The 26,382-nt window shown below is 42.8% G+C and overlaps 1 protein-coding gene across 1 annotated transcript in view; it reads right to left on the bottom strand.

Moving 5' to 3' along the window:
- The window catches only part of MROH9 (maestro heat like repeat family member 9), a 79,324-nt gene that overhangs the window by 32,421 nt on the left and 20,521 nt on the right, over nucleotides 1-26,382 (bottom strand). Inside the window, 1 exon segment of the mRNA XM_038758589.1 lies at nucleotides 10,449-10,512. Within this exon segment, the coding sequence (XP_038614517.1) occupies nucleotides 10,449-10,482 (34 nt within the window). The 5' untranslated portion in view covers nucleotides 10,483-10,512.

Raw genomic sequence — 26,382 nt, 5'->3', positions numbered from 1 at the left:
ACTTGAAATTTCGGCCCCGAAGTCAACAGCTACACTACTGATCCCCAAGTCTTTTGTCTCCCATTTGATTGGGATAATGATCTCCCACTGGTCCGGAACTTCCTTCCACTTCACTTAAAGCAGATCACCATTTTCTCCACCTTTAAAGCTTTACTAAAATCACATCTCTTCCTTCTATGACTAAGCCCTCATTTCCCCTTCGCCCTCTCCTTTCTGCGTCACCGCTGATTTTGGATCAGTACCCTTTAAGCAGGTGAGACCACTGTTGGGTAGGGACTGTCTCTACATGTTGCCAACTTGTACTTCCCAATAAATACGATTGATTGATTGATTGATCCTCCTCCCCACAGCACTAAAGTACAAAACTGGAATTTATTTATTTCTATTTATGTCTGCCTCACCCTCTTAGACCGTAAGCTCCGTGGACGGGGAATGTGTTTACCAACTCTTTTGTGTTGCACTCTCCCAAGAGCTTAGTACAGTGCTCTGCACAGTTAAGTGCTCAGTAAATACCACTGATTTATTGACTGCAGCTGCTTCTAGCTTTGGTTCCTCTGCTGGTCATGATTGAGATAGACATATATGGGACTTCAGCAGTAAGAGAAAGACCCCCTCTGACTCACTTTCTTCTTCTCATATCACAGATAATCACATTTTCCAGAATCTTCCTTTCACGTCAAAACAAAAAAGGTCTTCAATCCAAAGTCCGATAAGATCAACTTTTAATTTCCCTAACAAAGATTAAACTAAAGGAGAACCATGGAGAGAGAAAACTAGATTAATTTGTTTTCGATTTCCTTCCCATCCCTTCAATTTTAATTTTTTTTTGTGGTATTAGTTTAGCGCTTGCCATGTGTCAAGGCTAGTGTAAGCACTGGGGTAGATACAAGCTGATTAGATTGGGCACAGCCCATGTCCCACATGGGGCTCATGGTCTTAATCCCCCATTTTGCAGATGAGGAAACTGAGGCAAAGAAAAATTAAGTGACTTGCCCATGGTCACAAAGCAGACAAGTGGCCGAGTCAGGATTAGGACCCACGTCCTCTGATTCACAGCCCTATGCTCCATCCACTAGGGCTTGTTGTTCCTCAATTTCAGGCCTTACTGAGTACTATGCATCAGGCAGTGACAACACAGAAGACATATTTTTTGCTCTTTAATAATCCCCACCACAGCTATCTTAAAGAGCGGCCCAAGTCTCTGAAGGCAGCCAGAAAGTTTGGTCCTGGAAATTCCTGTTGGGCCTGGATTGGAGTCTCACCACTACGGGGTTGGCTCTAGTTTTTAATTTGGGGAGGGAATAGCCATTTTTATTGGTCCTGATTAGGTGGCATTCCCAAAATGTGGCAGGAGGCTTCTTGGTAAAAACATGTTTTTACATGTTTTACATTCTTCTTCTAGGCAGGGGCTGGATAAAAATCAGGTTAAAATGAGACTCTGTTTATATAACTCACGCTCCCATTTAGTTAAGGGGAAAAAAAATCACTGAAGATTTTAAAAATTGACTTTTCCCTTGAAATAGATATGGATTCCACTTCAAGAAAAAACTGGTGAAGTGAGATTTGGACAAGATGAAAACCCTTATTAAGAATCTTTGAAGGTTTCCTAATATTCAGAGCATGCGGAGGGCATTCTGGGAGACTAGAGACAATGGCATCAGAGAGGATGGAAATTTGGAGTAGGGAGCCGGTAGGTCATTAAGTCAGATTTATTGTCTTCAGCTGTCCCATGAGGAGCACCCGTTCTCTGCTCCCAGGGCCAGATGTGATTTTAGTCAGCAAGGAACATCCAGTGCCTGTTTTTTCTGACATACATATCAAAAGGGAAACAGAATCCAAGAAAAGGGCAGACTTTAAGTCAAAACTAGTATTTGCCCCTAGGACAAATTCCAATTTCTTGCTGGAAGGAGTTAAACAATTGTTTTTTCACTCCATTCTGTCTTCTCCTTGACCCTTAACCAATCAATTAATAGTATTGAGATCAATCAATCAATAGTATTGAGTGCTTACTATGTGCAGAGCACTGAGCTAAACACTTGGGGGAATACAGTATAACAAAATTAGAAGGTAAGTTCACTAATAATAATAATGATGACATTTATTAAGCACTTACTATGTGCAAAGCAGTGTTCTAAGCGCTGGGGAGGTTACAAGGTGATCAGGTTGTCCCACGGGGGGCTCACAGTCTTAATCCCCATTTTACAGATGAGGTAACTGAGGCACAGAGAAGTTAAGTGACTTGCCCAAAGTCACACAGCTGACAAGTGGCAGAGCTGGGATTTGAACCCATGACTTCTGACTCCAAAGCCCGTGCCCTTTCCACTGAGCCACACTGCTTCTCTAATGAGCTTACAGTCTAGAGGACTGATTTTTTTTTCTTCTATACTAGGAGGTCATTCTCATTTTGGATCCTTCATCGATGAAATGAGCTCTGTTCATAGGGATTGTCAATAAGACCCCACTCCCCACCCCACCATGGGATTATTATTATCAGTAGTAGTAGTATTGTATTTTTTGAATACTTACCCCATGTGTCAAACTCTGTTCTAAGCCCTGGGGTAGATGTAGGTTAATCAGGCTGGACAAGTCCCTGTCTTGCATGAGGCTTACAGTCAAAATAGGAGGGAGAACAGATATTGAACCCCCATTTTACAGTTGAGGAAACTGAAGCACAGACAAGTTTAGTGCCTTGCCCACAGTCATATAGATAACAATTGGCAGAGCCGGGATTAGAACCCATGTTGGTCTCCGATTCCTAGGCCCATTCCCTTTCCCCTAAGCCAATCCCCCTGTTTCTCAATGGGACATCTTCTCTCCCAAGATATAGGGGCCCCCAAAGGCAAAAAGATTTGGGGTGCAGCTGGTGAGGGATTCTCAGCAGCCCAATTATGACTGCTGGGTTCCCAGCTGTATGGTGTTTTAGGGACTACTGAAGCTCCCAGCAGTGAGGGTCTCTACTCTAAAGATTTCTACAAGGATACTTGAAGGACTTCAGTTATATGGGTCTTAATATGAGCGCAGCATCTGGCATCCCCGGAAAAGCGATCATTTTAGTCTCCCCATACCTTTGGATGGACCAGAACCACTTGCTACGCCAGTAATTCTGCTCTCACACCTATTCAAACTGGGCCCTCCCCACATGGAATCTGGGAGATTTTGGATCCGGGATGCAACAGCCTCTATGTTCAATCCAGGAGCAGGGACATTTAAAGAGCAGAATTGCCTGAACCCAAGACTCTTCCGCTTAAATTCCTGGGGCCGGAGAGAAGGGAAGAGAGAGAAAACTCCTCTACATCTCTGGCCCCAAGCTCTACTCTCAGAGCCAGTTTTAGGGGAGACACAGAGAGTGGTTAGAACAAGCCACCATTTTCAGAGAAGCAGCATGGCCTAGTGGAAAGAGCAGAAGCTAGGGTGTCAGAGGACCTGGGTTCTAATCCCGGCTGGGTTCTAATCCCCATTTAACTTCCCTATGCCTCAGTTTCTTCAACTGTAAAATGGAGATTAAATACCTGTTCTCCCTCCTACTTAGACTGTGAGCTCCATGTGGGACAGGGACTGTGTCCAACCTAATTAACTTGGGTACTTAATTAACTGCATACTTAAGTACCCAGTGCTTAGAACAGAGTTTGACACATAGTAAGAACTTAACAAATACCATAAAAAAATTCCCCTCTCTGAGCAACAGGCCTCCTGAGGACAGAATAACACTTATGGTTTATCCAAATTTGTCTATCAGTTTCTAAATCCATGGGTTTATTTTATACAGGAGAAGTGTCATGAGAACCACATCTTACCATTATATCATTTAGTTTTCTACATTTCATTGTCTTTCGTCGCAATTAGCAGAATATATTAACAGAACAACCAGCAGGGTTGAGGGGGAGAGGTGTCCCATTTGAAGGAATTATGGATATTTTCTTGAGTTGCTGCATAACTCCTTCCATTCAAGGGATCCTTGGGATATCATTAAAATAATTCCTTCAAATTGAGGCCCAAAAGATTAAGTTCCACCACAGTTAGGGTTTTTAAGCATTTTTAAAGGAAGTCCTATGATTTGAAAATATTTAATAAGGAAAATATGCAGCCTATGGAACTTGGTGCAGACTTTTAAATATGTTCATATTCAGGGAAATGAGAAAGAACAAGAACTTTCATTTCCTCCCATCTTTTTCTATTTTGTACTTCATCAGGACCCATGTCTAAGACCTGTCTACTTGTTTTGTTTTTTTGTTTGTCTCCCCCTTCTAGACTGTGAGCCCGTTGTTGGGTAGGGACCATCCCTATATGTTGCCAACTTGTACTTCCCAAGCCCTTAGTACAGTGCTCTGCACACAGTAAGTGCTCAATAAATACAGTTGAATGAATGAATGAAAAAGACCTACATCACAGTTTTAGCAGATCTGGAGTTGGGAAAGTATAAAAAGAAGGGTTCTTAATGGGGAAGATATAAAAAGACAATTTTCATTTTTCTAATTTATAGTTCAACAATATAATCTTTCTTTTCCTCTCCCTTTCCCACTTCTCCCTCTGCCCCCTCTCCACCCCAACTTAATTTGGTTACCAATTTTTGAATAGGCAAAATGCTTCCTGATGTAGTGACACTCAAAGACATTGGGCAGCTGCCTTTGGGTAAGACCGGTTCCCAGAGTATTGCAGGGAGCTGCTTTCTTGTTGATTTATTCAACACCATGGGGGAGTTTGGCTGTCATTAACCAAAACAGCTGATGTGGTAGGGCAAGATGTTGATGGTGAACTCCCCACTCTGGAGACTTTTCCTCCATTGGTGTGGAGTATTAAAGACTCCACCACTCTTCATCTCTCAAGTGGCAATCAGAGAATGAATCTGTTAAAGTAATCCTTGAAGAAATTAGAAATAATTATTTTAGTGTGCAGACTACAACTGCTGCTTCAAAATGACAAATTAGACATCAGCAGCCAGCAAAGATTGGAACTCTGTCCTCATGTGGAATCTATCAAAACTAAATCTCCAACCTCTGAGGCCAAGAAAAAGTCTTCTAGTTATGTATCTTGCTATAACACTGCATGGGAACACCATCCCTAGAAGATAAGTCCTTGATAATGAAGTAGCAAATCTGCTGCCACCTAAATGAGGAAACAAAATGCTAAATAAAACCCAAAGGAAAGGTCAGGCTCTTGTTTCTTCAAAAAGCTAATTCCAAGGTAGGCCATTTTGATTTTGCATTTTGATATCACATTCTCTATCAACCCATCAAGAGTATCAGTTGAAGCTTACAGAGCTGTTCCAAGCAGCTGAGAGAATACAAAGGAGGAGAGAGGCACAATTTCTGCCTTCAAAGAGCTTACAGTCTAACAGGGGAGAGACAGACACTAAATCATTTAAAAATTGGAGAGGAAAGAGAATGGACAGATGGAGAGGTGAATAAATAATTCCCAGGTGAAGGAGAGGGAATAGGCAAGTGGGCTGGAGATGGAAGAGTCCAGAACAGGGTAGAAAGATTGGCTTGGGAGGAACAAAACCTGCAAGTTGGGGTGTAGTGGGAAAAAGTTGATAAATATCAGGAAGAGAGATGATGGAAACATCACAAGTGTCAGTTCTCTGTGACAGACCTTGGATTCATCTTGCTTTTTTCATTTAATGCTATTTGTTAAGCACTTACTAAGAGCCAGGCACTGCACTAAGTGCTGAAGTAGATACAAGCTAATCAAATTGCACACAGTCCTTGTCCCACGTGAGACCCACAGTCTTAATCCCCATTTTGCAGATAAGTTGACCGAGGCACAGGAGAGTTAAGTGATTTAAGTGAAAAACGACCTGGGCAGCAGAGAGAAGTATGGACTTCAGTGCGGAGAAGCAGGAGTCAGGGAGATCAGCAAGGAGGCTGATATAGTAATCAAGGTGAGATAGGATAAGTGCTTGGCTTAATGCGGTAGCAGTTTGGATGGAGAGGAGAGGGTTGAACCAACAGGATTTAGTGACAGATTGAATATTCATTCATTCAATCATATTTGAGTGCTTACTGTGTGCAGAGCACTGTACTAACTGCTTGGGAAGTACAAGTTGGCAACATATAGAGACGGTCCCTACCCAACAGCGGGCTCACAGTCTAGAAGGGGGAGACAAACAAAACAAATTAACAAAATAAAATAAATAGAATAGTAAATATGTACAAGCAAAATAGAGTAATAAATATGTACAAACATATATACATTTGCTGTGGGGAGGGGAAGGAGGTAAGGTGGGAGGGATGGGGGAGGAAGGAGGAGGCTCAGTCTGGGAAGGCCTCCTGGAGGAGGTGAGCTCTCAGTAGGGCTTTGAAGGGAGGAAGAGAGCTAGCTTGGCGGATGTGAGGAGGGAGGGCATTCCAGGCCAGGGGGAGGACGTGGGCTGGGGGCCGATGGCGGGACAGGCGAGAACGAGGCACGGTGAGGAGGTTAGCGGCAGAGAAGCGGAGGGTGCGGGGTGGGCTGGAGAAGGAGAGAAGGGAGGTGAGGTAGGAGGGGGTGAGGTGATGGACAGCCTTGAAGCCCAGGGTGAGGAGTTTCTGCCTCATGTGCAGATTGATTGGTAGCCACTGGAGATTTTTGAGGAGGGGAGTAACATGCCCAGAGTGTTTCTGGACAAAGACAATCCGGGCAGCAGCATGAAGTATGGATTGGAGTGGGGAGACACAAGAGGATGGGAGATCGGAGAGGAGGCTGATACAGTAGTCCAGACGGGATAGGATGAGAGATTGAACCAGCAGGGTAGCAGTTTGGATGGAGAGGAAAGGGCGGATCTTGGCGATGTTGCAGGGGTGAGACCGGCAGATTTTAATGGCGGAGCCAGGATTAGAACCCAAGTCCTTTGACTCCCAGACTCGTGCTCTTCCCACTAGGCCATGCTCCTTTTAATCCTACCAGGACTACTAGACTGCAAGCTCTAGCCTGTGAACTCCTACTCCTGTCTACTAACTCTATTGTGTTGTACTCTTGCACAGTACTTTGCACAACGTGAGAACTCAAATACCACTGATTAACTGACTACTCTCTGAACTGAAGCCCTCCTACTGCAGGAGAAAATGTTCCTGGCCAGACAGCAAGGAAATCCAAGTTGGAGTTTGGCTGCATTAGTTTGGGAGTGTATGATCTTGGCCAGTTCACTCCCCATGACCTTGCAGAGCAGGGTGATGAGGTAAGTTAAAGATCAAACAGTGACCCCCCAGGGAGGTTGCTGTTGAAAATTTATATCTTCCACATGCACACCAGGTGGAAGATACATCAGCCTATGCAATCAGAATTGCTATTCAGACACATAAAAGGGACTGCAGTTTCCTGTTACACACACCCTTTTTATATATTGTCCTTTTCCTTTGTAGATTATGTCATCAGATTGTGATTGTTGGGATAGTAAATGTTTGATATATATTTGCATAGCAAACATTCACAAAAGGAGCAGACAGTAAAATAATTGACACCCTCATTCTTTTCTCTTCTTCTTCTATGCAAATACATTAAATTATCATTTTATAGAGCATTTTTCCCCAAGGAATTCAAAACACAATAATTTTCAACAGTATTACCCCAATTATGCCATGATCATCAGTATTTAGTGGCCCAGTTGGGTCAACACACTGCCTTAGGTGCTGAGTGGAATTAGAGAAGTATTGAGCAAATTTCCAGCCTTTAAAAAGCTTTCAGTTCTATTGGATGGATGAGGACAGGGGAAGATGGAGAAACACAAATAGTCCAAGTGTAAAAGGATAAATAACAGAAATATGTTCCAAGATGACAGATACGTGCATGAATGCCAGAAGTTGTGGTGGATGGGTGACCAGCTGGTTCTCTGTGAGGGAAGATGGATTTTTAAATGAGTTTTTTTTTCTATTTTCTTTTTCTTTCTCTCAATAAATTATTTGTGTTTGTCAGTTCTGCTGTATTTAAGCTCAGGAGGGCAGGGATTGTGTTTTTTTGCGCCTATTTTACTCTCCCATGTGCTTAGTTCAGTGCTCATCATATTAATAAATTATAATATGTAATGTGTTATAAATTGTTTGAGAAGGCTGGTATTAGATGAAGTAGAGGGAGAGGGCAGTCCAGAAGTGGGCAATCAGAGGTACCGAGACATTTGAGAACCAGGTGTCAGTGAAGTGACACCGCTCCACTACCCCCAGTTCGAATCTCTGTGGAGCTCTCTGCCCCCGCTATGAAGGAGATACAAGGTGGCAGTGACATTAGGAGATAAGCACAGACCTGGGAATCAGAAGGACCCGGGTTTTAATCCCAGCTCCACCACTTGTTTGCTGTGACCTTGGGCAAGTCATTTTACTTCTCTGAGCCTCAGTTCCCTCATCTGTAAAATGGAGATTAAGATTGTGAGCGCCATGTGTGACAGGAGACTGTGTCCAACCTGATTAGCTTATTTCTACCCCAGTTACTTAGAACAGTGCTTGACACCTAGTAAGTGCTTAGTAAATTCCATCATCGTTATTAGTAGTAGTAACCTAGCTCTTACTTCTCTGCCTTCTTCAGATACTCTTTGCTCTGTCTCTCTTCTTCCCATCCCAAATGAACATTCCTGAAGGAGGAGTAGGTGATGTAGAGAGCAGATGCCTGAACTTCTCTCTGAGGCAACAGTGGTTAATGGGAGGAGGGAAGTGATTCAGAGAGCAGAAAGGAAAACCCTTTGGTAGGTTGGAGGGTGGGGGTCAAGTCAGTCTCCCGGGGGCTGAAGAGGAGAGCTGAGGGTGCTGATATATGTGTGTGATAAACAGAAGAGGAAAGCAAGTGAGGAGAAAAGGAGAACAAGTGCTATCCCTTTCCAAAACACAAGCTGACCGGACCCCACGAACCACTTCTCAAACACACAGACTTCTGGGCAACAACCTGCCTCAGAGATGAGTAGTAAGTGTCTGCTCTGGTCATAGTCCTTCAACTTCTAGTGCCTTGCAATCTGTCCTGAAGTAATTGTGATAATAACAATAATGTGGTATTCAGCAAGCACTTACTATGTGCCAAGCACTGTGCTAATCCCTGAAGGAGAGACAAGGGAACCGCATCAGACTAAGTCCCTGTTCCACATGGAGCTCACAGTCTAGGGAAGTAGATAGAGCAGGTATTTAATGCCCATTTTACAGATGAAGAAACTGAGGGACAGAGAAAGTTAAGTGACTTGCCCATGGTCAAGTAGCAAGCAAGGGGCAGAGACAGGATCAGACTCCAGGACCCCCAGGCCTGTGCAATTTTTCTATGATATTTGTTAAGCACTTACTGCCAGGCACCATTCTAAGCACTGGGGTAGATAGAAGTTAATCAGGTTGGACACAGTCCCTGTCCCACATGGGACTCAGAGTCTTAATCCCCATTTTACAGATCAGGTAGCTGAAGCACAGAGAAATTGACTTTCCCAAAGTCATACAGCAGACAAGTGACAGAGTCAGAATTAGTACCCATGGCCTTCTGACTCTCAGACCTGTCTCAATTCACTAGGTCATGCTGCTTCTCTACTCGGCCATGCTGAGTAGAGGCTTTTGTGAGGCCTTTGACCCCTCAGGACAATATTTCTGGGGGCAGTTGCTGGCTCAATAGTCCCTGTGCAGGGTGGAAAACTCCAGCTCTTAAAACAATGCACATGCAAGCTCATTCCTGGTCTTTCACAAATCCTGCTAAAATTCCGAAAGGTCAGTCACAAGGACGATAGATAGGAAAAGGGGCCAGTCACTCCTGCCCCAAGGGTTCTGCCTTCAGACCTGTCTTCACACTTCCAGGTTACTTATTCCCTCTGATTCTGGCCCAACCATTCCCAGGATGAAAGAACCCCCTACTCCTCCCTTGCCCCCTGAGGAAAGTTTTAAGAGGCTCATAAGGACTATTGGACTGGAAACAACTCTTACAAAACATTTTGATGAGTTAAGTGTAAATGAATCAGAAACATACGGATTGAATTTCCCTTGGGCTGACAAATGAAGGGAACATTTTCCACCCCTGTGACTCCAAGGGCCTTGAGGAAACATTGGAATGTGGTGGGGAGAGATGACCTGTTTTTCCAAAGCTTGAATGCCAACAGGGCTCCCTGTCTGCTCTTCTGTGGTCACATGACACTGGCTGTTGTGGAGACTTATAGACACTCCTTTGGTATAAAGGCAACCAAAGTGGGGCAGACTTCCCTCCTATTGTGGGGGGAGAGAAAAAGAGGGGAGGGGAGGAGGGAGGGAGTTGGAACAGGAATTCGAACAGGAAAAGACAGTGGAGCCAGAGAGGACAAGGGGAACAAAGTAAAATTCAGATCCCAGTCTCAATCTGTGGTTCATAGCTATCACTGAGGGTGGTCCCCAATATCAATCCATCAATCAATGATATTTATTGAGTGCTTATTGTGTGCAGAGCACTGTACTAAAGCACTTGGACCAGTCCAGTATAATATGAGGACTGGATTTCCAATGTAAACTATATAATGGTACTTTTCTTGGGATGGTTTGTGTTCCCATTACCTGCTTGGAGTGCTTTGGATGTGTTGGAGGGCATCACACAATTCCTTCAAGCATCCTATTGCCACTGCCAAAGACAAAATATTGGGTTAAACAGACTGGGGCAAACCAGGAATTCTTAGAACATTCTTGAGGATGCTCCATTTGCTTCTGGGCAGCAGGAAGACTTATTGGTCCAAGAGGGAATATGCTGGTTCATGAATAAATATGTAAGCCCTCCAAGTTTGCAGGTGACACTACTGATGGCATTTTTTTTATCAATTTAGGGAGGTGTAGCTGACGAGTATATGAACAGTTTTACATGCATGTAGTCTTCTAATTGTGCTATTCATTAAGCACTTACTGTGCCAAGCACTGAACTAAACGCTGGGATGTTTACAAGCAAATCGTGTTGGATGATTTGGACAGGGATTATTCTGTTGTACTCTCCCAAGTGCTTAGTACAGTGCTCTGCACATAATAAGTGCTCAATAAAGACCACTGATTGATTGATGCAGGGATTGCCACTGTTTCATTTATTACCCACAATGTCTGGTACTATTTTGTTACTGCTTCTTGTTGTCAATCTTCTTGAAGCTTCAGTTCCCAGATTGTCACCTCATTTGAATGAATGCCTCACTGATCTCTTCTCTGCAGCTGTGTCTCCAAGCTCCACACTGCAATGCACTTTTTCTTTCTACATATGCCTACAGGGAACATTTTTATTTGCACATTTATTTACACATTTAATTATTTACACAGTTATTTCATCCTTACATACTGGTACTATTGTCCTGGTTCTTTCTCCTTCTCCCAGTACTTCTAAATTGTTTTCCCTAGCATCTTCCCCACTAGAGTGTAAGCTCCTTGAAGACAGGGATCACGTGTCTTATTTCTGGGGTACTCTCCCAAGGACTTAGTAAGCGCTGAATAAATAGTCACAGATATCTGTTACTTGTCAAGCACTGTGCTGCTATTCTTATTAATGGCACATCTACTGGGTGTAAAACATTGCTGGGGAAATATAAGATGCTCATATTGGACACAGTCCTCATTCCACCTAAGGCTCACAGACTAATGAGGGAGAATAGATATTTTATCCCATCTTACAAATGAGGAAACTGATGCAAAGAGAGGTTAAGTGACCAGTCCAAGGTCACAGAGCATGAAATTGGCAGAGCCAGGGCTAGAACCCTGTTTTCCGGGCTCTCAATCTCATGCTCTTTCCAGTTGAGCATGCCGCCTCTCTGGTAGACTAACCAATTAATCTGTCAGTGGAATCTGACAGTCACTGAAATCATTCACAGAAAGGGGAAATGGCAGGGTGCTAGGATATGTACATGAAGTGCTGTGGAGTGCGGTGAGTTTCAAAGTGCTTAAAGGGTGTGAATAGATGATGCAGAGGAGAGGGCAGATAGGAGAAATGAGTTCTTAGGGAAAGCCTCATGGAGATGTGATTTTAGGAGGGTTTTGAAGGTGGAAAGATTGGTGGATTGTCAGATACTAAGAGAAAGAGAGTTTCAGGTCTGAGGGGGTCATGGGCAAGGGGTTAGTGGGAGGGATAGATGAGACAGAGATACAGAGGGGTGGTTGGTGTTAGAAAAGTGAAGTGTGAAGATTAAGTTGTATTAAGAGGTCAGTGAGGTTAAATAGGCAGAGAGCTGATTGTCTTTTTGATGAGCTGATTGTCTCTTTGTCTCTTACAGGACAGCAGGATTTGAGTAACCCAGTGGAAACATTTTTCTTGCAGGATAATAAAGAGGATCAATTGTACTCCAAATGTTTGTTTCACTGTGATGAATGAAACAAGCACGTCCTCTTTGAGCACTATTGCTGGGAAAATAAGATGCTTACTTTGGTTGATTTGCTTGGACAGTTAAGACACTGCCAAATAAAATGTGCATTTGGCGTCATCTGGAAGGCCTATTTATCTGCCTGAGGATTTCAGCAAAAATAGGGCTTGGAGTTAATCCATGCCACTGACATGTTATTGTGACATGAGTGACCAATTAGAAGGATGACGACCAGCCCCATAGTTTTTTTCTGATCGCTGAAGGAAACCACAGACATGAGCTGTAATCTCCTTCCCAGGTCAAATGGCTCTATCTCTCCACCAGTTTCAGCTTCCCAGAAGTGAAGATTGCCTTGCAAAATCCTTTGAAACTCGGACTCTGTACAGTGAAGTGATGGGGATTATTTTTAAGATATGGTTAAGCAAGAGACTGATTATCCAGTCTTCTGCTCCACCCAAGGTCAACTTTGCAATATTTATCTCTTTCCAGGCTTTCAAATTTTCAAGACAAACCATCAATTCCAGAATCAAAACAAGCCAGAATCAAAACAGCCTTATTGCCTTATCTACCATTAATTTAATCATGGAAGTGGGTTTATGGGGTTCCTCTACTGCACTAAAGATGTCTCATTGAGATATTTTATTGCCAAATGGGATATTAATTAATAAGCAAGAGCTTAGTCATCACTGTTTAGAGCATGTCATCTTGATTCATGATGGATTTTTGGACTCTTCAGGATTAACTTCTGGATCCAAGCACTTCTCTACTTTCTCCCTGAATCCCCCCTGACTTTAAATGATCCGTTGCCAATGACAAATTTCTTTAAAACTTTCTAAAGGAGTAGTAGTAATAGTAATAAAACTGTGAACTCACTGCACCCAACTGATGGTCAATATATACTAAGCATTGTGAAGTTTCTTGTCCACAAGAAACTTACATTCTATCAGCGGAGACTGGCACAAAAATATAAGCAGAGTAATCAAAATTAATTCTTGCACATTCAACTGAATCAAATATTTGCACTTATTCATTCATACCTCAGCACTTGTTTATTAACTGAAGCCACATCTCAGTGAGGCATTTTTCAAATAGTGACAGTTATTGAGCACTTGCTGTGCACAGAGCACTGTACTAAGTGCTTAGGAAAGTACAATACAATGGAGTTGGTAGTTACGATTACTCCCCCAGCCAACCTTCAGGAGAAGACAGTCACTGAAATCATTCACAGAAAGGGGAAATGGCAGAGTGCTAGGATATGTACATGAAGTGCTGTGGAGTGGGGTGAGTTTCAAAGTGCTTAAGGGGTGTGAATAGATGATGCAGAGGAGAGGGCAGATAGGAGAAATGAGTTCTTAGGGAAGGCCTCATGGAGATGTGATTTTAGGAGGGTTTTGAAGGTGGGAAGATTGGTGGATTGTCAGATACGAAGGGGAAGAGAGTTTCAGGTCTGAGGGGGTCATGGGCAAGGGGTTAGTGGGAGGGATAGATGAGACAGAGATACAGAGGGGTGGTTGGTGTTAGAAAAGTGAAGTGTGAAGATTAAATTGTATTAAGAGATCAGTGAGGTTAAATAAGAGGCAGAGAGCTGATTGTCTTTTTGATGATGGTAAGGAGTTCCTGTTTTCTCCGGAAATAGAAGGGCAACCATTGGAGATTTTTGGAGTGGAAAGAGATGGAGTGAATTTTTTTTTTCAGAAAAATGATATGGGTAACAGAGTGAAGCATGGATGGAAGTGGGGAGAGCCTTGAGAGAGGGAGGTCAGCAAGGAGGTTGATGCAGTAATCTAGGTGGGAAATAAGTGTTTGGAGCAGCATAGTACCGGTTTGGATGGAGAGAAAGGAGTGGATTCTAGAGACGTAGAGGCAGAACCAATAGGATTTGGTGACAGACTCAATATGTGGGTCGAATGAGAGAGATGATTCAAGGATTTTGCTAAGCTTACAGACTTGAGAGACAGGTAGACTGTGGTGCTGTCTACAGTGATGAGAAAATCAGGGGAGAGACAGAGTTTGGGTGGGAAGATGAGGAGTCCTGTTTGGGACATGTTAGTGTGAGATGTCAGTGGGACATCCAAGTAGAGACATCCTGAAAGCAACAGGAAATGAGGGATTGCAGAGAAGAAGAGAAGTTGGGGCTGTAGAGGAAGTTTTGGGAATCATTTATGAAGAGATGGTAGTTGAAACTATGGGAGCAAATGAGTTCTCCAAGGGAGTAAGTGCAGATGGAGAATAGAAGGGGACCCAGAACTGAACCTTTTGGGACTCGCACTAGTGGGTGGGAAGCAGAGGAAGATCCAGTGAATGAGACTGCGAAGGAACAGCTAGGAACCAAGAATAGCCCCACCCTTTGAAATTTTTAAGATGAAGTGAGACAAAGCACAAGAAAATATATTAAAAGAAGTAATTTTTTCCCTGGTCGAGGCAATAGAGAATTGACCCGATTCATCCTTCCCAGCTCTATCTTCCAAAATCTGCCTTGCTCTGTCTTTTCAAAGACAGAAGAAGGATGGATGGAGGAGGTAAGAGGAGGGAGCAGAATCTGCCTTGCCAAGCATAATAGGAGAAAATCTTTGCCATCAATCACTGGATCCAAAAAAAAAAGTGGAAGAAGCCAGACAGACTCGGTTTGGTTGGACTGAAATCAGAATGAAATCCAGTTCAAAAGGATCATCTGCCTTGAATGCTATCTTAACCACTCATAAATGCATTTATTCCTAAATGCTCTGGCTTGAAGCCTACCCTTTGTAAATGATGATGATATTTTGACAGAATTTGCTGGGAGTTACAGCTGCATAACTAAAAGGCAAAGTCATTTTGGGGGTAAACTCTTCTCAGTAGTGTTCTATTTGACAATGGTTCTGCCCACAACCAATGCACAAGAGCATTCTACTTAAGGAATAATAGGTTTTAACAGGCCCTGAGATCAACCAACAAGACCAGATGTCCCTTTTAGATGGGATTGTCCAATACTTCGTTGTCTTGACCAGTTCCAAGAAAATGACATGGACCAGCCAGAGAGGAATTGGATGAATACTTTGCATAGAATGCCAAAGTAAATAATAATAGGTTCCCGGTATTTCAAAAATATGAAACTGGTAAATGGGGCCACTTAATGATTGTAGCATAGAAGGTGCCTCTTGGAGAGGAATAATAATAATAGGTATTTGTAATCTCATGGTGGGCGGGGAACATGTCTACCAACTCTGTATAGTCTCCCAAGCATTTAGTACAGTGCTCTATACACACTAAGCATTGAATAGAAACCACTGATTGACTGATTTGTTAAGCATTTATATGTGCCAGGCACTGTCCTGAAGACTAGGGCAGATACAAGATAATCGGGTCAGATGCAATTCTAGTCCCAAATGGGGCTCCCAGTCTAAGAAGAAGGGAGTAGGAATTAATCTTCATTTTCCAGGGGAAGAAATAAAGGCCCAGAGAAGTGAAGTGACTTGTCCAAGGTCAAACAGCAGGCGAGTGGCTGAGATGGGTTCTGAACATCTTCCAGAGTTGAAATTGAACAATTCATTTAGCCACGCTACTATCATCTCAGTAGTTTTGTCCAAAACCTTCTGTATGACTATTCCAATTTGATCCATGACCCCCAAGCAAAGCCTTATTAAAAGCACATCTCCTCCAAGAGGCCTTCCCTGACTAAGCTGTCATTTCCTCTTTCCCACTCCCTTTTGTATGGCCCTCACTCTTGGATTTGTACCCTTTATTCACCCCCCCCTCAGTCCCATAGCACATACATACATATCCATAATTAATTTATTTAGATTATGTATATATGTATGTATATATGTATATATGTCTGTACATATTTATTACTCTATTTATTTATTTATTTTACTTGTGCATATCTATTCTATTTATTTTATTTTGTTAGTATGTTTGGTTTTGTTCTCTGTCTCCCCCTTTTAGACTGTGAGCCCACTGCTGGGTAGGACCTGTCTCTATATGTTGCCAACTTATACTTCCCAAGCGCTTAGTACAGTGCTCTGCACACAGTAAGTGCTCAATGAATACGATTGATTGATTGATTAATATCTACCTCCCCCTCTTGACTGTGAGTTCCTTGTGGGCAGGGAGCAGTGCTATATTTTACTCTCCCAAGTGCTTAGTATAGTGCTGGCAGATTTCAAAAGCAGGCAGAAGCTCTCCTCTAGAGGTGGCCAATATGGTTAAGAGAGTGGATGGTATTTCTCTTTTTCTATGTGCTGAGCTCTGTGCTAGGCACTGGTTAGATACAAGATAACTAGAACTAGCTCTCTCTCTCTCTCTCAATGTACTTAATATCGCAAGCCTCAATTTCATGGCCTGAACTGTCCTCTGTCATTATAAAGCCATTTTTAAAAGCTGTTTTGTCTGAGGGCAGGTCTAGAGCTCTCTGGAAGATGGGCCTCATACTGACACAGTTTACTCTCCCTCAGAGCTCCCACCAGTCAGGTGGCTACTTTCATCCTCATCCTTGGCGGAGGGGCAGTGAGTAGGGCGGGGAGGGGAAGAAGGAGGAAATGGTCTCCATCCAATCGGAGGCATATGCCTGCTGTGCATTCAGATCTGCCTGGACTGTGTATCATCAAGAAAGCTGCCAGGACGCGGGATAGGAACAAAACCAGGGCAGCAGGTCCTGATTAATCCAAATTGGACCTATTCAAACATTCATAAAAGCGATCTTCTCCCCTGAAGGAAATTTACATGTGAAAAGAGCCTAAGATGGGAAATAAACATTTCCATAATGATTAAAGTTAATTGGCTTGAAAGTATGCCTCTGAATAGAAATGTTTTCTGGTTTTTGGTCCAGTCTATTTTGGGACAAGCCTGTTTTTCATAAGATTGGTAACTGCAAACAGACATTGCACTTCCATTGGAAGCAGATGGCACAGGGTAGAATTAAAGGAGTATGCATTGGCATGTCCCAGAACTGTTTTTAATTACAGTATTTTGAGAATATTAAGGGGAAATATTTTAAACACAACCACTGCAAAAATAGATTTTGTCATTAACTTTGACATAATATGTGACTAAAGGTTGAAATTTCCACTTGCTGGGTTGAGCTTGCACTCCTGATTGGTACTGATTGGTGTAGGGGGGAAAAAAAATTTGTGATAACAGAGAAGCATTCAGGACAAATCTTCCTATATAAGGCCTTACTTTTATGCAGGAAAATCTTACGTTTTCTGTACTGTAATTTGCAATCAAATCCCAATGACATTTCGAGACGAGATATTTATCTGTAACAGTTTGGCTTATCACAAAACTCAACCGGATAGCTATGGGTGTGCACATTTGTGCGTATGAGCTCTATAAATGCATACCTATGTATCACTACTTAGTTCCCTGTATCCCTGTCGATCCAATGTCCCCTATATCCATGTGGGTTTACGGCCTGTCACCTTTTGAATGTACATTTTATGTACACACACACACATATGTGCTGATTACATTTTCTGCCACTTTAATGTATATAATGTATGCATGTGTTGTATACATTTATTTGTTATTCAGTGCAGCTGCACAATAAATTGGGTACGCATGGATGCGGTCATATGCATACTTGCCATTTTAAACTCAGATAATCCTGTCCATTTAAACCTCGTTTACATGAGTATGAATTTCTGAGTATTTTTCAAGTTTAAGACCATATGGTCATTACCTATGACAGAATTGAGGAGTGACTTTCCATATTAAATGATACCAGATTTCTTAGATTGAGAGATTTTTGAGGGCCAGGGGCAGTCTGTAATTCTTGCCTGTGTATCTTTCCCTAGTGCTTAGTAAATTGCTTTGCACACAGTAGGCACTTACTACATGCTATTACTAGCATTAAGGTTGGGCTTCCAGGTGAGGGGGATTAGGAAACAGGAAGAAATATAAGTACATTTGGAGCTAAACTGTTTCTTTGACAATCCTGAAGACTCCATGCTCTAGATCAATCCAGGTTTTTTAAAAAATAGAGAAAAGCAAATTTAGCTGGAAGAGAAAAACAGAGAAGAGCAGTCATCTTCCAAAGAAGAAGATCCTGACCTATATTGCTGGATCCCTGATTTTCTTTTTTAAAAAGAGACGGTGACTGTGTGGACCTGCCCGGAGAGTTTCTGAAAGAAGGCGCAGTTCAAGAGGAAGAGGAAGGCATTTCCCCAACCCACTTAGGCTTTGAGGAAGAGGCTTCTTTGAAGAATGGATTCTCCACTGAACCTCTGGTGGCAAACTGTCTGCTCTCTGGTATTGTGAAGGCTCCATCACTAGTGACAACACTGAGAAAACATTGCTCCGGGCTATTTACAGAAGCCAGGGACATATTTGTGGCATTTCCAGAGGGAGAACAAGATCTTTCTCATGCATGGCCAAAGTGGGGCAGGCTGGGAGGGAGGGGAGAGGGTGTAGCCTTAAGGAGTATCTTGGGAAATGATGTGAAAAACTGGAGTGGGGTTTACGAGCAAGAGTTCTGGAGGAGTTTTGCTGTAACATGGAGCATCAACTCCCAGTCTGTAACATGAAAATAATAATAATAATAATAATGACGTTTATTAAGTGCTTACTATGTGCAAAGCACTGTTCTAAGTGCTGGGGAGGTTACAAGGTGATCAGGTTGCCCCACGTGGGGCTCACAGTCTTCATCCCCATTTTGCAGATGAGGTAACTGAGGCACAGAGAAGTGAAGTGACTTGCCCGAAGTCACACAGCTGACAATTGGTGGAGCCAGAATTTGAACCCATGACCTCTGACGCCAAAGCCCGTGCTCTTTCCACTGAGCCGTGCTGTTTCTCTAATAATAATAATATTTTTTAAACATTTCCTTCATAACAGGCATTGTCCTAAGCCCCGCGATAGGTACAAGGTAATCAGGTAAGACACAGTTATTGTCCCACAGTCTGGGTAGGAGGAAGAATCGTTGTCTTATCCCTTTTACAGATGAGGAAACTCAGGCTCGGAGCAGTCAAGTGACTCCTCTAAAGTCACCCAGCAGGCAAGGGGCAGAGAACAATGAAGAACAGGGAATATGCAGATCTACAAATAGATATTCATAAAGAAAATTTAAGACAAAATGTTCCCAGCCCTCATCACCATGGCTAGTGAAATTAGACTATATATATTTTGATTACCTGAGTAAAGTTATGGCGTGCCTGAGATCCCATTCATTAAGTGCATTGTTTGCACTTAAGAGTAAATCTCTGCTGCATTAATAGATTTGTCCAAAACAGGGACAAGTCCTGAGGTCCTGATCTTCACAAAGCCTTTGCTTAAGAGGAGCAAACCCAATTGCTCCCCTCCTCCAGTTGCTGGCTGCCAGGCTACTCAATCCACTGACATGGTTTCTCCACAGTTTCTCTGCCATTTTGTATTGTTTGAGAGGGGGACTCACTGCCTTTCACCTTTTTATCCTGCCCCCTTTCCATTCACCAAACAGCAGCTGCTTGGGTAACCAGCTATGGTCCATTCTCCTCACATGTTCCATCCAGTACTCTGTTGCAGTGAGCACTGCTTCAAATACTGGGGATCTGACTCTGTTCCAGAACCTCATCATCAATGGTATTTATTGAGTACTTACTATGTGCAGTGCACTGTACTAAGAGCTCATCAGTGGTAACCTCAGCTATGTAATAAATGTTGAGTATGTTTTGTAAAAAGCGCTGGTGGAATTACTCCAGTAGCTGGATACTACTTCCATAGTATGGCTAGGTCTAACAACCACATGGGGCTTGGTCACCATGATATCCTGTTCTGTCATGATTTCCTCCCCTCTGTCCCTTTAGAGTAAGGCCTCCCTTACTCTAAAAACATTGCCACTGATAACTCAGTCTATGTCTTTAGGAAACCGTAAGCCCCTTTGTCGGTTGTGATGGGTGGCAAAGGAGGCAAGGGGCTGGAAAAGCCAACTCACCGGCCAAATTGGAGCTGGGAGCTTCCCTCCCAGGCTCTGATTTCTGTGTGAGCAGCGCATTCCATTCCCCTCGCCATGCCGACGAACCACTGCTGATTGTAATTTGGCACAGGTTCACAATCTTCTGTTCTTGCCCTCAGCTCAAATGCCAAACCAGTGAGTCGTGCTGTTCCAGGCAGTCATTTACCTGACAGCCTTCCCTTTCCCTCAATCCTGTTTAGACTCAAGACTTTTTCCCGGGCCCTCCAAGAGAAAGGGGAGAAGTTGTTATGGCTCCCAGTGGGAACCCAATCCCAGCACTTAGTACAGTGCTTGGCATCGACTAAACATTTTACAAATACGGCTTTTAATGCCACCCAAGAGAGAGGGGAGTGAAAGGAAGAGGAAACACAAATCCCTCCCCAACTAAATCCATGATGATCATATACCCCAACCATATGTTAAGGGACCTGGAGGGTGCCTGACACTCTACTGGGTATTGTGGGTTTTAGCAGTCTTGGGCATACAAGACCTGACCAACCAGAAGTTAAAAAAAAATATATATATATATATATATGGCAGACACTAGTTAAATAAACGTCAAAGTGCATTCATTATGCTCGCTTTCTGTAGGTGAATGCTTCTTGATCTCATGGCATGATTTGTGAGCTCAGCAAGCCCTTCTGAAGTGGTTTTAATAATAATGATAATTATGGTATTTGTTAAGCGTTTTCTATGTGCCAAGCACTGTTCTAAGTGCTGGGGTAGATACAAGGTAATCAGGTTGCCTCACGTGGGGCTCACAGTCTTCATCCCCATTTTCCAGATGAGGTAACTGAAGCTCAGAGAAGTTAAGTGGCTTGCCCAAGGTCACACAGCAGAAAAGTAGTGGAGGTGGAACTAGAACCCATGACCTCTGACTCCCAAGCCCAAGCTCTTGCCACTAAGCCATGCTGCTTCTCATTTGAGGTAAGGAAGTATGGAAGAAGTGAGCAAGACTTATAAAAAACAAAGATAGGGTACCAGCTCCAATAGCCCTTAGCTTTAGAAGCACCAAAGTTGATGGTTGTTAATTTCCTATTTTCATTTCCAACTAACTAGTGTCTCAAGGATGGATGTACATACAGATATATATATATATATATATATATATATATATATATATATATATATATGGCTATACATGGATAGATACATATACGGATAGACATGTATTTTTAATGTACACTATATGCACATTATACTACGCATAAGCCTTTGGTTTATAGTTAATAGACATGGTCCCTCATTATCTTACTAGAATGCAAAATACTTCAGGGCAGAAACTGAGTTGTGATAGGCGTAAAAATCAACACATAAACAGAGCCAACACAGACCAACATATCATCACTGAAGTGAAGGCATACCAATGCCACGGGAAGCATTGGGGTTGGAAATAGCCCTGGATAAATTGGGGCAGGGTTCTTGGAAATGGAAGAAGACATCTGGATAACTTTAGAGACTTTATCCCTCTTCTACCTTGGGAAATTGTTCATAGCTACTCCTAGAACTTCCTAAGACTAAAAGAATTTTCTTGGCTTATCTCCATACCCTGAGTTTGTTGATCCCTTGTTTCAGAGAAGCCATTTTTGGAGACGGCAGATCTGAGAGGGGAATAATGGATTTTTAAAAATCCTACAATATCCGCACTAACTCCACATTACTATACCTTAGATATGCTCGGAGCTGACAGTTGGTGCCACTGGGAGTGAGACAAACTTTACCCTCTCTGGAAAATGCTTTGAGCATAATGAATGATGCAAATGGTTTAGCCATATTTCCCATTCTACCAATTATATTGTACTGTACTCTCCCAAGCATTTAGTAAGGTGCTCCATACACAATCAGTGCTCAGTAAACACCACTGATTTGAGAAGCAGCATGGCTCAGTGGAAAGAGCCCGGGCTTTGGAGTCAGAGGTCATGGGTTCAAACCCTGGCTCTGCCAGTTGTCAGCTGTGTGACTTTGGGCAGGTCACTTAAGATTGAAGAAAACCTATTAGGCTACACAGATGATAATAACAATGATGGTATTTGTTAATTGCTTACTATGTGCCGAGCATTGTGATTAAAACAGACATTTTACTGCTGGTCTAAATTTTTGTAAGAGTTCAGCTTTCTGTCCTTATTTGCGTGAAACATCGACTGGCAGTATATGGTGTGAGCCACTCTTTATCATAAGTTCATATCCTGGCTCCACCAATTGTCAGCTGAGTGACTTCGGGCAAGTCACTTAACTTCTCTGTGCCTCAGTTACCTCATCTGTAAAATGGGGATTAAGACTGTGAGCCCCCCGTAGGACAACCTGATCACCTTGTAACCTCCCCAGCGCTTAGAACAGTGCTTTGCACATAGTAAGCGCTTAATAAATGCCATCATTATTATTATTACTTAACTTCTCCGTACCTCAGTTCCCTCCTCTGCAAAATGGGGATGAAGACTGTGAGCCCCCCGTGTGACAACCTGATTGCCTTGTAACCTCCCCAGAGCTTAGAACAGTGCTTTGCACATAGTAAGCACTTAATAAATGCCATTATTATTATTACTAGCTTACTCTGCTACCTGAGGAATTACCAGTTTCCCATTACTTGCTAACTTTAGCTTGGGTCCACTCTTTATTGAGAGGAATGCTTTTTTAATCGAATTTTGCCTCAGAACTTCTTTTTCCTTGCTCTCTTCTAATTGCATCTAACCTCTCTTGCTATCCTCCCTTCTCCTGAGCCAATTTGACCTTTTCCACAACATACTTGGAGGGGCTTCCAACACGTTTCAGAGTTTTTTTTTTCCTTCGTCCACTAGGTAGCACTGTAAGCCCCCAAATGCCTTTGATTACGTCTATTTAATCCAATATTAAGTAGTAGATTATTCCATCCAGTGCCAGTCTTTCCTGAGCAAAGACTCACAGAAGAGAGCAAAACAGGGGCCAGACATCCCCCCCAAATTTTGAAAGCACGGTGTATTCTCCCAGTCCCGGAGTGAGGCTATTAGTGCAAACCGAAAGCGTTTTAAAGGTGTGCTTGAGCGTAGGAAATGAAATCAAGTGTTCTGTTCAAGCTATTCTTAATAATAATAATGGCATTTGTTAAGCGCTTACTATCATCATCAATCGTATTTATTGAGCGCTTACTATGTGCAGAGCACTGTTCTAAGCACTGGGAGGGATACAAGGTGATCGGGTTGTTCCACGTGGGGCTCACAGTCTTAATCCCCATTTTACAGATGAGGTGACTGAGGCTCAGAGAAGTTAAGTGACTTGCCCAAGGTCACACAGCAGACATGTGGCGGAGTCGGGATTCGAACTCATGACCTCCGACTCCAAAGCCCATGATCTTTCCACTGAGCCACGCTGCTTCTCTCTTCTTGTCTTCACACCTTTCGGAAAGGGGAATTTATGGACCTTCAGAAGGAAATTTTTAGCAAAAAGAGAGCAGTGTGGCCAATTGGAAAGCCTGGAAGTGAGAGGTCTGGAGTTCTAATCCCAGCTCAGCCTCTTTACTTGTCAGGGTAAAAACCAGGTGACAGTGGTCAGGAGGCAGGGGCCAGAGAAGTGAGTAATCAATCAATCATGTGTATTTATTAAACACTTACTGTATGCAGAGCACTGCACTCAGTGGTTGGAAGAGTACAAAGTAACAGAGTTGGTAGACACATTTCCTGCCCATAAAGAGCTTACGGTCTACAGGAAGAGCTTGTAAAGTAGTTGAATTGTTTAAAGTCCAGCGAAGTCATTGAATAATACATGCATTATGGGAAGAGCAAATATTACTGAACTGTGAAGTGAGAAGGCAGGTTTCCTGGTAAGGGGTCATTGGCCACTTGCAGTTTAAAGTCACGGAAAAGCCACTCTTGAAATTGCAAACTTCTAATCACTCATGGATAGACTGAGTACTTGTAGATAAAGTTTTTCTTTTGATTTTTACATGGGATTTGTTAAGCGCTTACTAGGTGCCGGGCACTGGCACTGTGGTGATTACAAGATAGTCAGATTAGAGACAGCCCATGTTCCACATAAGGCACACAGTCTTTATCCCCATTTTACAGATGAGGTCACTGAGACATAGAGAACTTAAGTAATTTGCCCAAGGTCACACAGCAGATAAGTGGCAGAGAGGGGATCAGAACCCAGGACCTCTGACTCCCAGTCCCAGGCTCTTTCCCAGGGTCTTGTTACTTTGAGAACAAAAGTAAATATTCCTGACACCCCTTTTCATGAACCAAAAATACATATTTCTGCCCCTTCCTCTCTCCTGCTGTTAATGTTATTCTGGTTTCTGCTCCTGCTAATTCATTTGCCTGAGAAGGTTTTATGGAAGAAAAGAAAGAAAGGTTAAAAGCAGTGGCTTATCCAAAAGAAAGAGTGTCCTGTGCATTTTTTTAAGACTGGAAAATTCACTTTGCCATGTTTAAATCCCACAGATGATCTTGGGGTAGAAGTTGTACATAAAAGGTACAGAAGTTGTACCTTTTAATGTTTGGATTTATTTATTCCTGAAGAAAAATATTACTTTTCTAAGCAAAGGGCTCTAATGGATTTGGACTTTGATGTCCCAGAATCCATTAGAGCAGTTTAAATAGCCAGAACTCAGCAGCATTTTGATCATGTAAGTATAAATACATAAAACCACTACATGCATTATGCTTCCCTTAGCATCCCACAAGTTTCTAGTCCCTTTTCTTTGGTGTGGGTGTCCAGGACGACAGAAAAGCGTGTCTTTGTCTGGCCCGAGATGTAGGGACTCTCTGTTTACCATGAAAGGCCAGGGAAGGGGAAAAACAGACTTGAAAACCCATTTGCATTTTATTTGGCTTCAAAAATTCTGGAAATTCTTTTGTGGATGCTGTTTCGCCAAGCTGGAAAGCTGCTGCCCCTAGAGATGGAAACGTGCTTGCCTTGGTGGGCCTAGTGGAAAGAGCACAGACCTAGTGGAGTCAAAGGACCTGGGTTCTAATCCCAGCTCCACTACTTGACTGCTGTATGATCTTAGGCAAATCACTTCATCATCATCACCCGTCAGTATTGATCACTGTACTGAATCAGGAGAGTACGATACATCAGAGTTAGTAAACATTCCCTGCCCACAGTGAGCTTACGGTCAAGTGGGGGAGATACAGACATGACTATAAATCAAATCACTTCTCTGGGCCAGTTTCCTCATCAAATCACTTCTCTGGGCCAGTTTCCTCATTTGTAAAATGGGAACTCAATACCTGTTCTCTTTCCTGTGTCTGACCTGATTAACTTGTTTCTAACCCAGTAAGATCCAATAGTAAGTTAACAGTAAGTTAGAGAAGCAGTGTGGGTCAGTGGAAAGAGCACGGGTTTGGAGTCAGAGGTCATGGGTCCTAATCCCACCTCTGCCACTTGTCAGCTGTGTGACTTTGGGCAACTCACTTCACTTCTCTGGGCCTCAGTTACCTCATCTGTAAAATGGGGATGAAGACTGTGAGCCCCACGTGGGACAACTTGATCACCTTGTATCCCCCCAGAACTTAGAACAATGCTTTGCACATAGTAAGCGCTTAACAAATACCATCATTATTATTAAATACTGTAAGAATAAATGTATCTCCTGCCTGAGATGGATACAGCACTGTATGCTTTCAAGGAGAGGGGAAAATCAGGGGTTTCCCTGGAGCAGTGCTCTAGGGCCTGGGGATTTCTGTTAAAGAATTTTGTAGGACCTTTTTTGTTACATAACGCAAGCTATGTAGCGCTCGTGCGATACTTCGTGGGTCAGCAAATGTGAAAACAGTATATGTTAGTGTTACCAATGGCTGCCCTCTTTATAGCCCATTTTCTAGGAGTCAGTTATCTTCACTGAGAGCATTTTGCATTTAAGACAAAGTTACAAAATATAAAGTTAAGAAATGTGAGGAGGACGCTAAATCTCCACAAGGGAAAACCATCATGAGCTGGGAAATTCTGCCATCAGTCTGTTTGTTCCTCTGAGTTCGGGGTTCTGCTAAGGCTGTTTCTCTGTGGTAGTCCAATTAAGGAGATAAAGGAAAAAAACTATTTCTGGAGAGACTGTGCTCTTCCTTCCTCACTGCATTATAAAGTCATGCGGCTGCTGACGTCCTTCAGCTGCAAAAGGCAGGTTCAGACTTTGATTTTAGCTCGCCATTGGCCACTTTCCCAAAGCTAAAGACTCATCACTGCTCCCTTCGCCAAAGGCCTGGTTTGCAAGGGTTTGATTCTCATGCAACTTGGAGGGCAAAGTTCCTTCCAGAGCAGCTGCAGCTGAGGGGGTATGTTTGTA

This window comes from Tachyglossus aculeatus, chromosome 16 (genome assembly GCF_015852505.1).
Source record: "Tachyglossus aculeatus isolate mTacAcu1 chromosome 16, mTacAcu1.pri, whole genome shotgun sequence".
Classification (NCBI taxonomy): domain Eukaryota; kingdom Metazoa; phylum Chordata; class Mammalia; order Monotremata; family Tachyglossidae; genus Tachyglossus; species Tachyglossus aculeatus.
Note: the sequence above shows the minus strand (reverse complement) of the source record. Positions and strands in the feature narration are given on the sequence as shown.